The sequence below is a fragment of the Plasmopara halstedii genome (assembly GCF_900000015.1).
Source record: "Plasmopara halstedii genome assembly, contig: Scaffold_1211, whole genome shotgun sequence".
NCBI classification, from domain to species: domain Eukaryota; phylum Oomycota; class Peronosporomycetes; order Peronosporales; family Peronosporaceae; genus Plasmopara; species Plasmopara halstedii.
The window spans coordinates 375,911-388,316 of record NW_020188126.1 but is presented as its reverse complement, the minus strand read 5'-3'; the positions used below and the strand labels follow the sequence as shown (position 1 = coordinate 388,316).

Sequence of the window (12,406 nt, the reverse complement as noted above, 5' to 3'; positions counted from 1 at the left end):
CTGAAGACGTTGTTCAGATGTTTTCCTGGCGTTCTGGTCTGAGCACCATTATCTACCATTGAGATTGCTGTGATAATGGCAAGCGACAGATAGCCAGAGTATCGAATGTGATAGTAGCAATTTCTAAGACTGAAGATTCGTACGTCTGATGCCAACAATGCGGTGTCTAATCATCCGCAGTTCGATCCATGTCGTCAGCAACACGGATTTTGCTCGAATTCCATACGCTTGCTAAAGTGCTTGAAGCTACAAGTTACCCCGAATACTCTGCACTATCGATGCGTTCCCCAAAGAACGCAAGCGACTGATAAGTTACTCAATCAGGTGTGACGTACTTGGCACGTACTTATAGGCCATTACATCTCATATTCATGCATGCACCTATGTTTTTGGCCTTATGCGGGGTCAACATTAAATTATCTTGTTGGTCGGTCTGTAAATACACGCTTGGCAGAAAATGAAGTCCTGCGTGTTGTTGGATTGTTTACGCGAGCTCTACGCAAATGGCAACCTTTCTAATGTCAGTATCTATGTTTGGTATGCAGGTCATACTTTTGTGTAGTACATTTCTACAACTTCTATCGCGTATGTCTTGTAAGTGATGTAGTAAAATCATTACGTCGTCTCAAGCTACCGATTGTTAATCGTAATGGCGAGCAAATTAATTTACGGCCATAACCATTTCGCTAGTATAAAAATTGCTGATACACCTCTCGTTTCATCAGCTCAATATCAATGACATTGGCTTGATTTCAATAATGTCGAGCAATATTCATTGCAAATTTTGACGCACAGATACTTAAAGCAGGTCTTTAGCCTCGTCCATAAAACTCAGTCATGGGGAGCGATAGAATTGTTTTTGCCAAATAATGGTAATCGATTTCCCATATTTGAATATCACTTTGCTGTGAGCACACGAAAGGATCTTACGCGAGGGCAATATGCCATCTGCAAAAGTGTTTTGACATAGTCTGGTAGATTTCAATTGCCGCATTGCATTGTCTCGCTTCTATGTCCCATCTCAACACAGCACTTGGCTCTTGCTGAGCGGGTCGGAAGGCAACAATATCCAATGGTCACGTAATGAGAAGCGTACACTTCGAAATCACCTCAGGGATACGAAAAATTTATGGTCTAATAAGAATCCAGATAACCTTTTTTAGAAAATCCATAGCGACTAGAATTATTTTCAGATCACAGTTCTGTCGCCAGATACTGAACAAATAAAGGTGCATTCTGCTTAAACGGACCTTTATACCTCTTGGCCGCATCCACTACTTCGTTTTGACTATTCCATCGGTGTCTCACGATCGACAAAGCGTCTACTGAAAGGACTTTGCTGACCGACCACTTGTGTGCGAAAGTGAAAGTAGTTTAGCTGGATCTACATGCTAAACGTTAATCGCAAAGCCACACGGTTTCACAAAGGCGCGTATTTATGCCTGGTCCGATTGGTCCCAATCTCTATGCTTCATTCAATAGCAAGTCCTAGTCATTGTCAACTCAGCGCATCCCACAAAGGTCCATAGATTTCTGGCTTTCGGTCACCTGCACGTATACTAGCTTTACCATTAATGTTCAACACACCTCTCTAGAGCCTCCAGGTTCCTAAATCACTCGATGCCGATGATTCCGATCTTTTTCTTCTCTAGAAATTCTTTAATCCGTGGTGCCGGCAGCGAATTCGTCAGCTGGTTTACAAGAATTAAGTCGCTAGCGACATACTTTGGCACTACGATGTGTGTCATGAATGAGCTTGAGCTTGACGTTCACATGTTTGACCTTGGCCGAGCTTGTTTCGCTCTGCACTTGCATGATAGCCGCTCGTTTGACCATCAGCATGTTCATAGACAACTTGGTGGCTGTCCAGCTCACCCAGTAGACCCTTCAGCTCGAGTAGATCTTAAGAGTCCACCGTCGCAGCGACGCATTCCGCTTCGTTAGGCGAAAGTGCCAAAGAGCTTTGCTTCACATTGTTTGATGGACCATTGTTGCGGTCACTAGCTGCAAAGTCGACGTCGGTATGAGCGCAGCCATAGCGGTAATTCATCGGCCTTGCCATCACATGATACTCAAAGCTTGTGCTATCGGTGCCACTAAGGCAAGGCACCGAAATGTACGCCTAGCTAGATTATAGTCAGCACTTATTAACGCATATGTCCGACGTGTCGTGCAATATACAGCGAGCATGACGTTCGGGCACGTGCTTTTCGGATCCCACCCCACTGGTGGTAAAATAATTGTCACTTTTATCGATGTTCTCTTCTTCGTCATGTCTGGAAATGATTTCGAAAACTTATCTTTAACCGGAGATTCTTCGTCGATCATTTCGCGTTCTTAGTCCGCATATCCAACCCGAAATGCATATCCTCATTGGTTCGAGATGAGATCCGGTACGTGACGTACTCAGCCGCGTCACCCCAGAAACTCAACGGCTTTCCTGTACAAAGCCGTGTTGGGAACTGTGAGGCGCATTCGGTCCGCTAAACCGAGTTCAGCCATCAGAATTTTGACAGGACGTTCTGTTTTCTGAAAAAAACATCCACTGCCGTCCGGGCGGATTACGCGTACATGTCAGCCAAACTAGTTCTCGAAATCGACAAATCCTTTTCGGTAAGGTTCTTCTTTTTGTCATTAACACCTCCAGTAATTAGACTTGCGGTATACAAAGTTAACAATGAAACGAACACATTGATGATCAAGCGGCGTCATCGGAACGCTCAAGTCGTTACAAATGATTCGTTCGCCTTGACAGATCGGGACGTGATCCCCGGTGATCCAGACTGGCTGCTTTACTCAAGGTTGATTGCTCTCAGCACAAACCATACATTACATTCACTTTCTGTTCGAAATTCTGATCATGAATACGGTGTCGTTTGCCATGCGCTTGATAATGACCTGCGTCTGATGGTCAATGTGTGCACAAGCTCGTTCTACATGGACCCAGCAGAGAACATTACTTCGCTGCTCTTTATCAACGCCAAGTCGCCATGAAGCTGGATGAGGCAGCATTCTTTCGCAATCAGCTGTTTTAAAAAGATTAGGATCATGTGCCAGTGCTGGTGCGTAGTAGACATCGTTGAGATCCACCTCAATCGGTAGCGATTGCTCCTATAATCAGCGATATTTTTTGGCGACGCCCGACCATCCGGCGATATATCAAAACATCGACAAACTATCCACTGGGTTCGTCAGCAGCGTGTGGCCATTGAAAATATCGGTCGGCGTCATTCTACCGGATCCAGCTTTTGGCGTCCAATGACAGAGCGTTGTTACCGACAGCAAGTGCGAACTATCTCGACTTGCCCTTGAAATATCTAGTGGGACGTTACCGGCGGTTCCTGTTCCGGTATCAGACGAGCTAGTGCTTTTGACATCGCCGCGTTTCCTCCCGTTTTTAAGACAAAACATTGACGACGTCTTCTCCAACATGTTTGATTGCTCATCGTCACGAGACATCATCAGTGGACATATAGCCAGATCGTTTGCTTGTTGATGCGGATATGATCGCGTGATGTCACAGATGTTCATCAAAGCGTGACTGAAGGTCGGGCTAGCATACTTGACGAGTACTAGCGTAGTTGGCGTGTTGGTCTCAAGTGTGTATTCAATAGCAGGGGCTGCATATTACACGATCGTGACGGGTACTTTGTATCGTTAAAGTCACTTCGTATCGTAACAGGTACAGCTTATCGTAACATGTACTTCTTGGCTGGGTCCGGCGGAAGTGATCGCGGAAGCGATGGTGCCGGGGCGGCGCTCAAAGACGCTCGGTTACCCAGAAGTTGTACTAGCAACTACGGAGTGCAACAAATTCCGTTTCCAAAGGCGCAAAGCGCTCACCGTCGCACGAAATGACGTATTCACCTGTTCGACGGCTAATGAGCCGGTCTGACAAAGCACGATAATCTGAGGCATTCGGTGCACAAAGTGCTCCAGACACTAGAGGTCTTCCATTCAGCGGTTGGCGACCTCGGAGAGATGCCAATGACGACAAAGTTTGTCCTCCAACACTCAAAGTTCATCGCGAGTCACCGGACGGCGATCGACCAAATCGTTATCGTCCGTCGCCAACTCTTCTCGATGAGAATGGCGGCATTGAATACCACGCGGAACGCCTTGTGGGTTGTGCGTCGACGATGTCGAGCCCAATATCTTGTGAAGTGGTGGAGATATTTAAAATTCCGAGACTATGTGGAAGTTTTAGGTCCCACTTTGGCAAGACGCCCAGACTTCGTAGACGCTTATGTTCAGCAGGATCATGACGCTGCGTCGTCTTGCGCCCCGCGCTTCTCGGCAGTAGCCCGAGAGGCCGGAGAACCCTGAACTAAGCTCCAGCTATGGTCCTGAGCTACTGTGGTCGTAGACTCACCCGTGTGAGAGACCACAGAGCTTGCGGGAGCGTTTCGAATTGTTCCAATGTAGAAATTTGGCGTCAAACGTTGCGGCTAGCAAATTAAGATGGCGCTCAAAGCGCACGTTAACTTTCTTGTGACTTTGCTGTACGTTGGACAGTGTAGAAAGTTTCCAGTTCCGCTGCACCCATCGCTCACCGATCTTATCATCATCTGCAGCTGTTTCACAAGGGGCGAGCACCACAGGAATTGTCCGCCGGGGTGAGCGCTGTTTGTTGCGCTCAGTTGCGGAGGGGGTTAGATTGTGCTTCCCGTGGAGTTGCGGACGTACAGTCCGGATATGCTTTCTGTGCAGAAGAAGAAGGGCTATGCTCGCGGACGCCCTCGCTACCAGCTTAGTGTTCGCGTGTCGTAGACACATGGTTAATAGAGCGGAGACGTTTAAAGTTGTTTTTAAATAACGTTAAGGTGTTTCAGACACGCGAGCTTCGTATGAGGCCATCGTTAAAAATGAATCAGGGGAAATTTACAATTTTAGTGGGGGCGTAAGGGAATTACACTAGCCATTCTATCAAATGGCGGGTTGCACAAAATGATGTTATCGTACGTAGGTGTAGATTACACAAACTGGTGTAATCACACAGTTGTGTGGCTAAGCCGTAAAAGAACACATGACAGGATTGCCAGTAGTAATGCACATTACTATATAAATAAGGTTTTGCTATATTGATTAGGTATTACTATATTGATTAGGAGAACCTAGTGTTTATGATATTGGCGGCTCTGCCGCAACTAAAACAATTAAGTTCCGATCTTACAGACGGGTTTGTTTACCTTGGATAAGGTTTTCGGTACTTAGAAGTAGCGGATCGCGATCCGCTATACTAGTATTGGTTCTTGAAAAAAACTTAAGGTCGGTGACCTTAGCTTAGCTTCCTCTAAGCAAAGAGCAATGACAGATCCGCTGCAAGAACCAGTCGGTATAGGCGCCTTTGTGAAACTGTGTCTTACGCTCAGTATGCATGAATGAACCCACTAAGATAATTTTTGCCTTCACCTTTTCCTTTGCGTGCCCAACTGTTCAGTCAACAGATTTTTAGCCAAACAAATGACGACGCAGCTACGGATGTGGCTCCAGCCAACCTTCTCGCGCACAAAATGAGGGCTGAATCTTGAAATTTCCGTGGAGTGAATGATCAAGCTCGCAACCAAGGTCGACAGCCTAGAGCGTTACTGGGCAAGGCATGCCGATTATTTCGCCCAGACATGAGGCCATACCTGGCCTGAGATTGTACCGTCAAGGATCTTAGCGAGGAGGCATCTTGGGTATGCATCGCATGCAAATACATGAGTCCGGTACGTCAGACTTGTCTACATGATGAACTTGGTTCAATTTTACGACCTGCAAACACGGCTTGCATACACGTTCTGTGTTCAAGAGCACGCAGTACTTCGGGGCTGGGCCCTGCTACCCTTTACCTCTTTGAGGCTCAATAGAAATCGGTGTTCCCCCAGTAGGGCGCCCCGCGCCTACGGGCATTGTTGTTTCCCCGCGTCAAACCAGACTACTTAGAAGCGGAACGTCGGTTTGACGATCTTTTTGCGCCTTGCACAAGGGACAACCCGTTCGAAGGTGACGGGCGTCCCCACAAACAAAACACAGTCGGGCGTTTACACCCTGCTCGGCAGCTCGGAGATCTCCTCCCTCTTTCTTAGCATAGCTGAGATCAATAGGCTCAGGCCCGCTCGACAAGTTCTGATGATGTGCATTCCAACCAAGTCGTGCTGACTTATAGTTGAATTCGGCATTCAGTGCCACATCCACCGCTTCGTCAAAGGGAGCCGGTTAAACACGGAAGAACCCCATTCTGGCCACACCAGTACTCAGGCCCTCCATATAGACGGTCACTGCGACCGCATCGGGGAGAGGATCCCGGCAATGAGATTTCTTGACTCTTGGACAGAGTCCACCAACACGTTGCCCTGTCGGGCGACAATGAAACGCGACCGCCACTACATACCTGGTTAGGCGACGAGAACACTCACAAATCTGACTCTTCTGCTCCTTCCAGGAGGGGAACGCAGCTTCAGTCAAAGCATCGTACGTTAGTGCCCATTCTCTTGCTCGGCCCTCGACCTTGAGGATAGCTAGAGCCACACGCTGTTGCTTGTTTTGAAGTATGGCAGATGTCATAGCCATCTTGGCCTATCTTACCCAAAGCAGAAGATTCTATCCACCCTCACCCTCAAGGGTCTTTACGCTCACCATGAGCAGCCTGGGCCGGGAAAATTCATCATTTGTCTTCTGTGGCGTCATGGAAGTAGTCGACACCGACAGCTTTTGCCGTTTGCGCTGTAGCAAAGAGTTTCATAGCTCGAAAACACCTCTAAGCGCGCGTTTGGTGCCCCACTCCCTCAGAGCCCAGCAGGGACATCGGCAGATTAAGACCGTCCCGAATGCCCTGGGGCAAATGGGAGAAATTTTCCATCCTCACAGATGATCAGTCGTACACCTCAAGCAGAGATTGACGACGAGTGCTACCAAGTGTAGCAGGGTTGACGTTGCTCTTGCTTAAAGGAAGCTAAGCTAAGGTCACCGACCTTACATTCTTTACAAGAACCAGTACGAGCGTAGCGGATCGCAATATGCTACCTCCAAGAGGACTTAGAACCGTTGCCAAGGTGAAGGCGCTCTCCCATTCAAAATTGAAACTGAATTCAAATTGTGTTACTTGCGGCGGAGCTGCCTTTGTCTAAAAACGTAAGTATTCTAGAGTAATTAGTAAAGCCAAATTTATATTGATTACTACTGTCTGTCCTGTCATGTATTGGCTACGTGTTACGGTGTAGCCACACCATTGTGTGATTTGCAAAGCATATTTTCTACCAATTGAAATATATCCCCTTATTTAACACCAACTTGTGTAAGTTACACCTACGTACGATCACACCTTCTTATGTGACCCGCCCTTTCGTACAAGGGTAGGTGTCACCCCGATAAATTGCGTTGCCAGGGTCCAACCCAGTATCGTGGGAAGTGTCGGGGATACCTTGATTCCGAGATCCCGTGTGAGTTTGAAGTGCCACTTCGGCAAGACTGTCCAGACGTCGTGGACGCTTATAATCAAAGAGACCATGACGTCCACGTCGTCGTACGCACCGCGCTTCTCAGTAATAGCCAGGGAAGCTGAAGGGCCATGGGCTGATTTCAAGCTATTACCCTGAGCTACTGCGGCCGCATTCTCACCCGTGTTAGAATCCACAGCGCTCGCGGGAGCGTGGTGATTTAACCGATACGTCGCGGGGCGACAATCCGAAGGAAGTCAGCGACGCCATTGGGTTTGAAAAACTCAAATCGAAGATAGCGTTTTCCACGCGCATCCACATCCCTGCGGCTCAACTGTAAGTTGTGCAGCGAGGATTGTTTACGGTGTAGCTGCATCCATCGATTAAGAACTCTTCGTCATCTGCAAAGGTTTCACCAGGGGCGAGCACCACAGGAATCGCCCGCATCTCTTGTTCAGGAGCGCCTACTCGTTGATCACGAATTCGAGTGCAGTACGTATCCACCGGGATTTCTTGAGGAACTAAGAAGCGAGCTCGGTGAGCTTTTTGTTCGTTGACGCCCAACGATCGGGTGATCGCGCCTTCATATCTGTAGCTGGACCTCCCGAGCAAAAGCCGTATTCGGCATGAGGTTCATGGACGGGTCGTGGCGCGCATGAGAGCCGACAGCATCCAGCTGCTGGTTTTGTGCCTCGTCGAGGTTATTGGTAATGGCGTAATTTCCTTCGGTAGTCGAGGGCCCGATGAACAGGTACAGCGTCCGCAAGGTACGAGCAGGGCTCACGTCGCGCCACTGGGGCACCTCGCCTTCTTCTTCCCATCCTGGGAAAGGAGTATCCAAGACATAGTCGACTTCCTCCAAATCCTCGATGAGGTAATCCATCGTCAATGGCAGGCGCAGTGCGCGGTCGGGAGTAGGTATCGCGTCTGTGTCCTTGGTCGTGCAATCCTGTCGCTGACAATGCGCTGCGCGGTAACGGGTTACCGAGAGCTTGGTCCATGTGTCGAGAAGATGGAAGACAACCAGCCTCGCTGATTCCGAGAGCGTCGGCGGGCAGAGCTCTTCTTCGTTTCCTGCACGGGGTGCAACTCCGGACAGTAAGTCATAGGCTTCAAGGGAGGCGCAGACCAAGCTACGAGCTTTTTTCGAGCCGACAGTTAAATGTGAACAGTAAGCGCTCACGATCTTGGTGGGGGGAGTGTAACGGGGTTTCACGTACCCTGGTGTCAAGGGTGTGGGTCACACGAGATGGTGTGACTACACGTAAACAAGAAGTCAATACGTGGCTGAACTGCCAGTAGTCATGCATCTAATGAAGGGATACTATATAGACAGAAGAACCTTTAGATATAGATATAGGCGGCTTTACCGCAAATAAAACCGAGAAATACAGTTTACCTTTAAACGGAATAGTTAGTTAACCTTGAGTTGAGGTTGTTACTGCTGATTGCGATCCGCTAAACTCGTACTGGTTCTAAGTATAGAACGAAGGCCACCAACCTTAACCAAGCTTCCTCTAATCAAAAGAGTTACAGCAGCACCGCTGCAGAACTTTAAAGATATTGGCATGAATTGTCGATTCATTTGTCTATTTGGTAGCACAAACACTAGCCATCTGCTTCGATACTCTGACAGACGTTTGGGTCAAGATGGATTCGTTTAGTCAACAAGACTGTGAGACTGGGTAGATAGTCGTACAGCCATTCTGAGAGCGAGCTGCGTTGGCTGTTCTTTTCAAAATTGTTAAATTTAAGCTATATTGTATCAGTCACGCAGAAGCTTTTTTGACGATCCGCATTTTCTTCGTGTACTGTTGAAAACTGCTTTCTTTACCACTGTCGCTCATAACATTTAAACAAACTGATTAAACAAAGGATCCGAATATATACACCGTACAGAGTTTTTCGTAACTTTACCCCCACACCATGGTTGATAACAATCCTCGATAACAATAAATTTTGTATCGCTGTCACCAGATAACCGTTCATTAAGTTGGCGAGTTTTCTTAAATTCCTCATCTACATAGTTTACTACCATTCAAACAATTGTACAATAATGTCATCGGACAATTACACAATTGCTATAGTACCGTATTGGTCTGATATCTTGAAAATTCAATGTAAAAGGTTTTATCAAGATGGCAAAACATACTAAATCCAACTATGTATGCAAGAGTTAATTCTATAACTCTATTACTAAGATCAAACAGAACTATTTGTGTCTAAAATCGCTCTCGCTGCGACGCCTACGTGAAGCCAATTTCTGTGCGTTCGTTAACACGGACTCTGATAATTAATTTTTCTCATTGCGAGGTGCACTTGCAATTTCCGCTGCATGAGGTATTTTATTTGAATTTAACCCAGCTAGCAAAATTTGAAAATTAAATTTATAGTATTTCTATCCATGATAATATAGCAAAGTGTGATATCATATGTACGTTACGATGACGAAACACTGCGACGAAACTAAATCGATGACCAAGTTGTTAATATCATTTTGCGAATGAGAAAGAATTAAAAGAAAATGATTACGTGCAACATGTATGTTGAAGCAGATACAAGAACAAAAGTTAGTATTGTCATTTATTTGTTTTTACTTAGGTACTAACTGTTCCTTTATCACCGGAGGTATTTCTGGCTTCACAGAAAAAAGTTCTCTAAGAATGTAGTCAACTGTGTAAAAGTCAATTAGATCGTCTATCTTTACATCGTGTCTTCTATACGTGTCATACAATGTCGATGGAGACATTGTTGAATCGGCTACCCAGGTTCGATACGATTTTTCTTTACCACCAAACTGGATGGCATCCCACTCCTTTCTTCTCAGCAATTGAACTCTACGATTTCCTTTTCCACCAGCACCATATCTGAGCAAATTACCCACTTTCTGAACGAACTTATTCACCATGCCATGAGGTATCGCCGGAGTCAGCTTTGTTATATCCTCCAATTTAATTGATTTCGGCTCCTTGATGATTAAGTCGAGATTATAAAGTCTCGTGTACACTTCGAGCGTCTGCATCAAGGGATCAGTAGTGGAAAAATGACCTATAGAGCACAGATACATAAACATCTCCAACGGTTGAACATCAGCAAGAGTCATCTCCAGAAGATTGTCAAGTCCGCCATCAATCTTTTTGATTTTATCAAGTGCGTTCGACTCCACAACATCGGGTGGATTGTTGAGTAAGCTGTCGTCGATGTGGGCTAATAAAAACTTGGAAGAATACGATTTACTTGCATGGCTCGTGGGAATCTGCCGAGTCACAAATTCCATGCGTTGAGCCATTTTATCAAAAAGTATTGCGGACTTGACGTTTTTGATTGTGTTCGTCACGACGCATGGAAAATAAAGTTGTCTGAGAAACCATCCGCCGGGCTGGGTTAAATCTCCAGTGAGCCAACTATTCATCAAGTGACGGTAATCTTCTGTCAACTTCTGATAGAACTTTTCATTCATCTTCGGATGGTACTCTTCTTTCATCTTCCGATTCAACTCATCATTCAACTCCTGACGGTGCTCTTCATTTAGCGCTTCACTCAACTTCTGATCGTACTCTTCATTCAACTTCTGATGATACGCTACAGTCATCCTTCGATAATACGCTTTTTTCAAGTTCTGATTGTACTGTTCAGAAACCTTGTCAATCTCAATTCTGAGAGTGTGCTCGATATGTTGAACAGATTTGGCATCATCACCATAAAGTCTTTCAGCCTTTTGGACCTGGGTTTTGAGTTTAATCCAAAGTTGATTATTTTGCTGTTGAAGAACATATGGTCTTTCGCGGCGCACCCATGTATAGACATTTTCTAGCCAAGTCTCACGTAAAATTTCGAATTGTTGAAGTCGAATCAGAAAATCAAGGTTGTTCTTGGCGGCTGCTTTCTGTGCAATGTCGTCTATTTTAATTGTCCACGAGTAAGACTTCGCGAATTTCATCGCATCAACCGAGGGTTGATTCTCCAGGTCCATCTTATTGGCTGCATTTGAGTTGTGCATCACTCCAGGATGTAAGTTGCCTCCGCCCCCCTGCTGATGTGCAGAGGTTTGTCCATACGGATGGTCAATGTGCTGCTGTTGTGCTTGTCCATACGGAGAGCCAATTTGCTGATGTTGTGCAGAGATTTGTCCATTAGGATTGCCAACGTGCTGATTTTGAGGAGAATATCCACTTGGGACTTGCGGCGTGTGGTCTACAGCATGGCTTACTGGATATTGATTGAGATGTGGAGCTGAATTTTGTGGCAATAGTCCAAAAATTGGCCTGGTGCTTGCTGGTTTGTAGCTTTCGCAACATTCTCTTTCATTCGTGTCACAAGTTCAGGGTACTGATCATGCGATCGCGATAATTGGGTCGGACCAATAGAAAATGTCCCGAAAGTTTCCAAGTCTTTCTTTAATTCAGAAGGTGGTATGTGAGGAACAATCTTTTCTAGGCTGCTGCTGTCTCGCACAAGATTGAGAATGTCGTCCATGCCTTTCATCATTCTTTCTTCTTTCTCTGGCGCATAAATGACATTGACTCTGTCAGGTTTGCTACTTAGAAATCGTGCACTATTCGCTGAAACAGCATCCTTCGCTGACATGACTTCATCAGGCAGCTTCGAACCCAATAGTCTCGGTCGTCTATATGCTGAGACGGCACCGCAACCAGCAACTATCGCTGTCGTGGGTATAAGGAGGAAAGAGCTCATTCGCATGGCAACTGAGTAAACTTCACACCTGGAACGAACGACGAAGAAAATTGGGAAATGATGTGAAATAGTTTTATGTCGAAGTATATGTCCATAGTACTTGTAATCTGCATAGGCTGATTTGAACGAGCATATTTTGGACTATGCACGATGCTCCTTTTTCTTTGAAGATGTATTGAGGAATCAGATGGATGAAAAAATGTACGGATCCGATATAGAATCTCAGTCAATTTGTTATGACGCACATCTTTGGTATGATGAGTACTTATAGTCTAAGTATCAGCTGCACA

General features: G+C 46.0%; 3 protein-coding genes across 3 annotated transcripts; all 3 read right to left on the bottom strand.

Moving 5' to 3' along the window:
- Positions 1-1,903: 1,903 nt before the first annotated feature.
- Positions 1,904-2,328, bottom strand: PHALS_00759 (uncharacterized protein; the record flags this gene model as incomplete). The annotated part of the gene is made up of 2 exons (XM_024730488.1): positions 1,904-2,122; positions 2,182-2,328. 2 exons carry the CDS (start codon positions 2,326-2,328, stop codon positions 1,904-1,906), a joined length of 366 nt encoding a protein of 121 aa, XP_024580760.1.
- A 6,701-nt stretch (positions 2,329-9,029) lies between these two features.
- On the bottom strand, positions 9,030-9,268 carry PHALS_00758 (uncharacterized protein; the record flags this gene model as incomplete). Its single annotated transcript, XM_024730487.1, has 2 exons — positions 9,030-9,147; positions 9,195-9,268. The coding sequence occupies 2 exons, from the start codon at positions 9,266-9,268 to the stop codon at positions 9,030-9,032; spliced, it is 192 nt and encodes a 63-aa protein (XP_024580759.1).
- Positions 9,269-10,014: 746 nt separating this feature from the next.
- On the bottom strand, positions 10,015-12,008 carry PHALS_00757 (uncharacterized protein; the record flags this gene model as incomplete). Its single annotated transcript, XM_024730486.1, has 2 exons — positions 10,015-11,686; positions 11,752-12,008. The coding sequence occupies 2 exons, from the start codon at positions 12,006-12,008 to the stop codon at positions 10,015-10,017; spliced, it is 1,929 nt and encodes a 642-aa protein (XP_024580758.1).
- Positions 12,009-12,406: the final 398 nt, after the last annotated feature.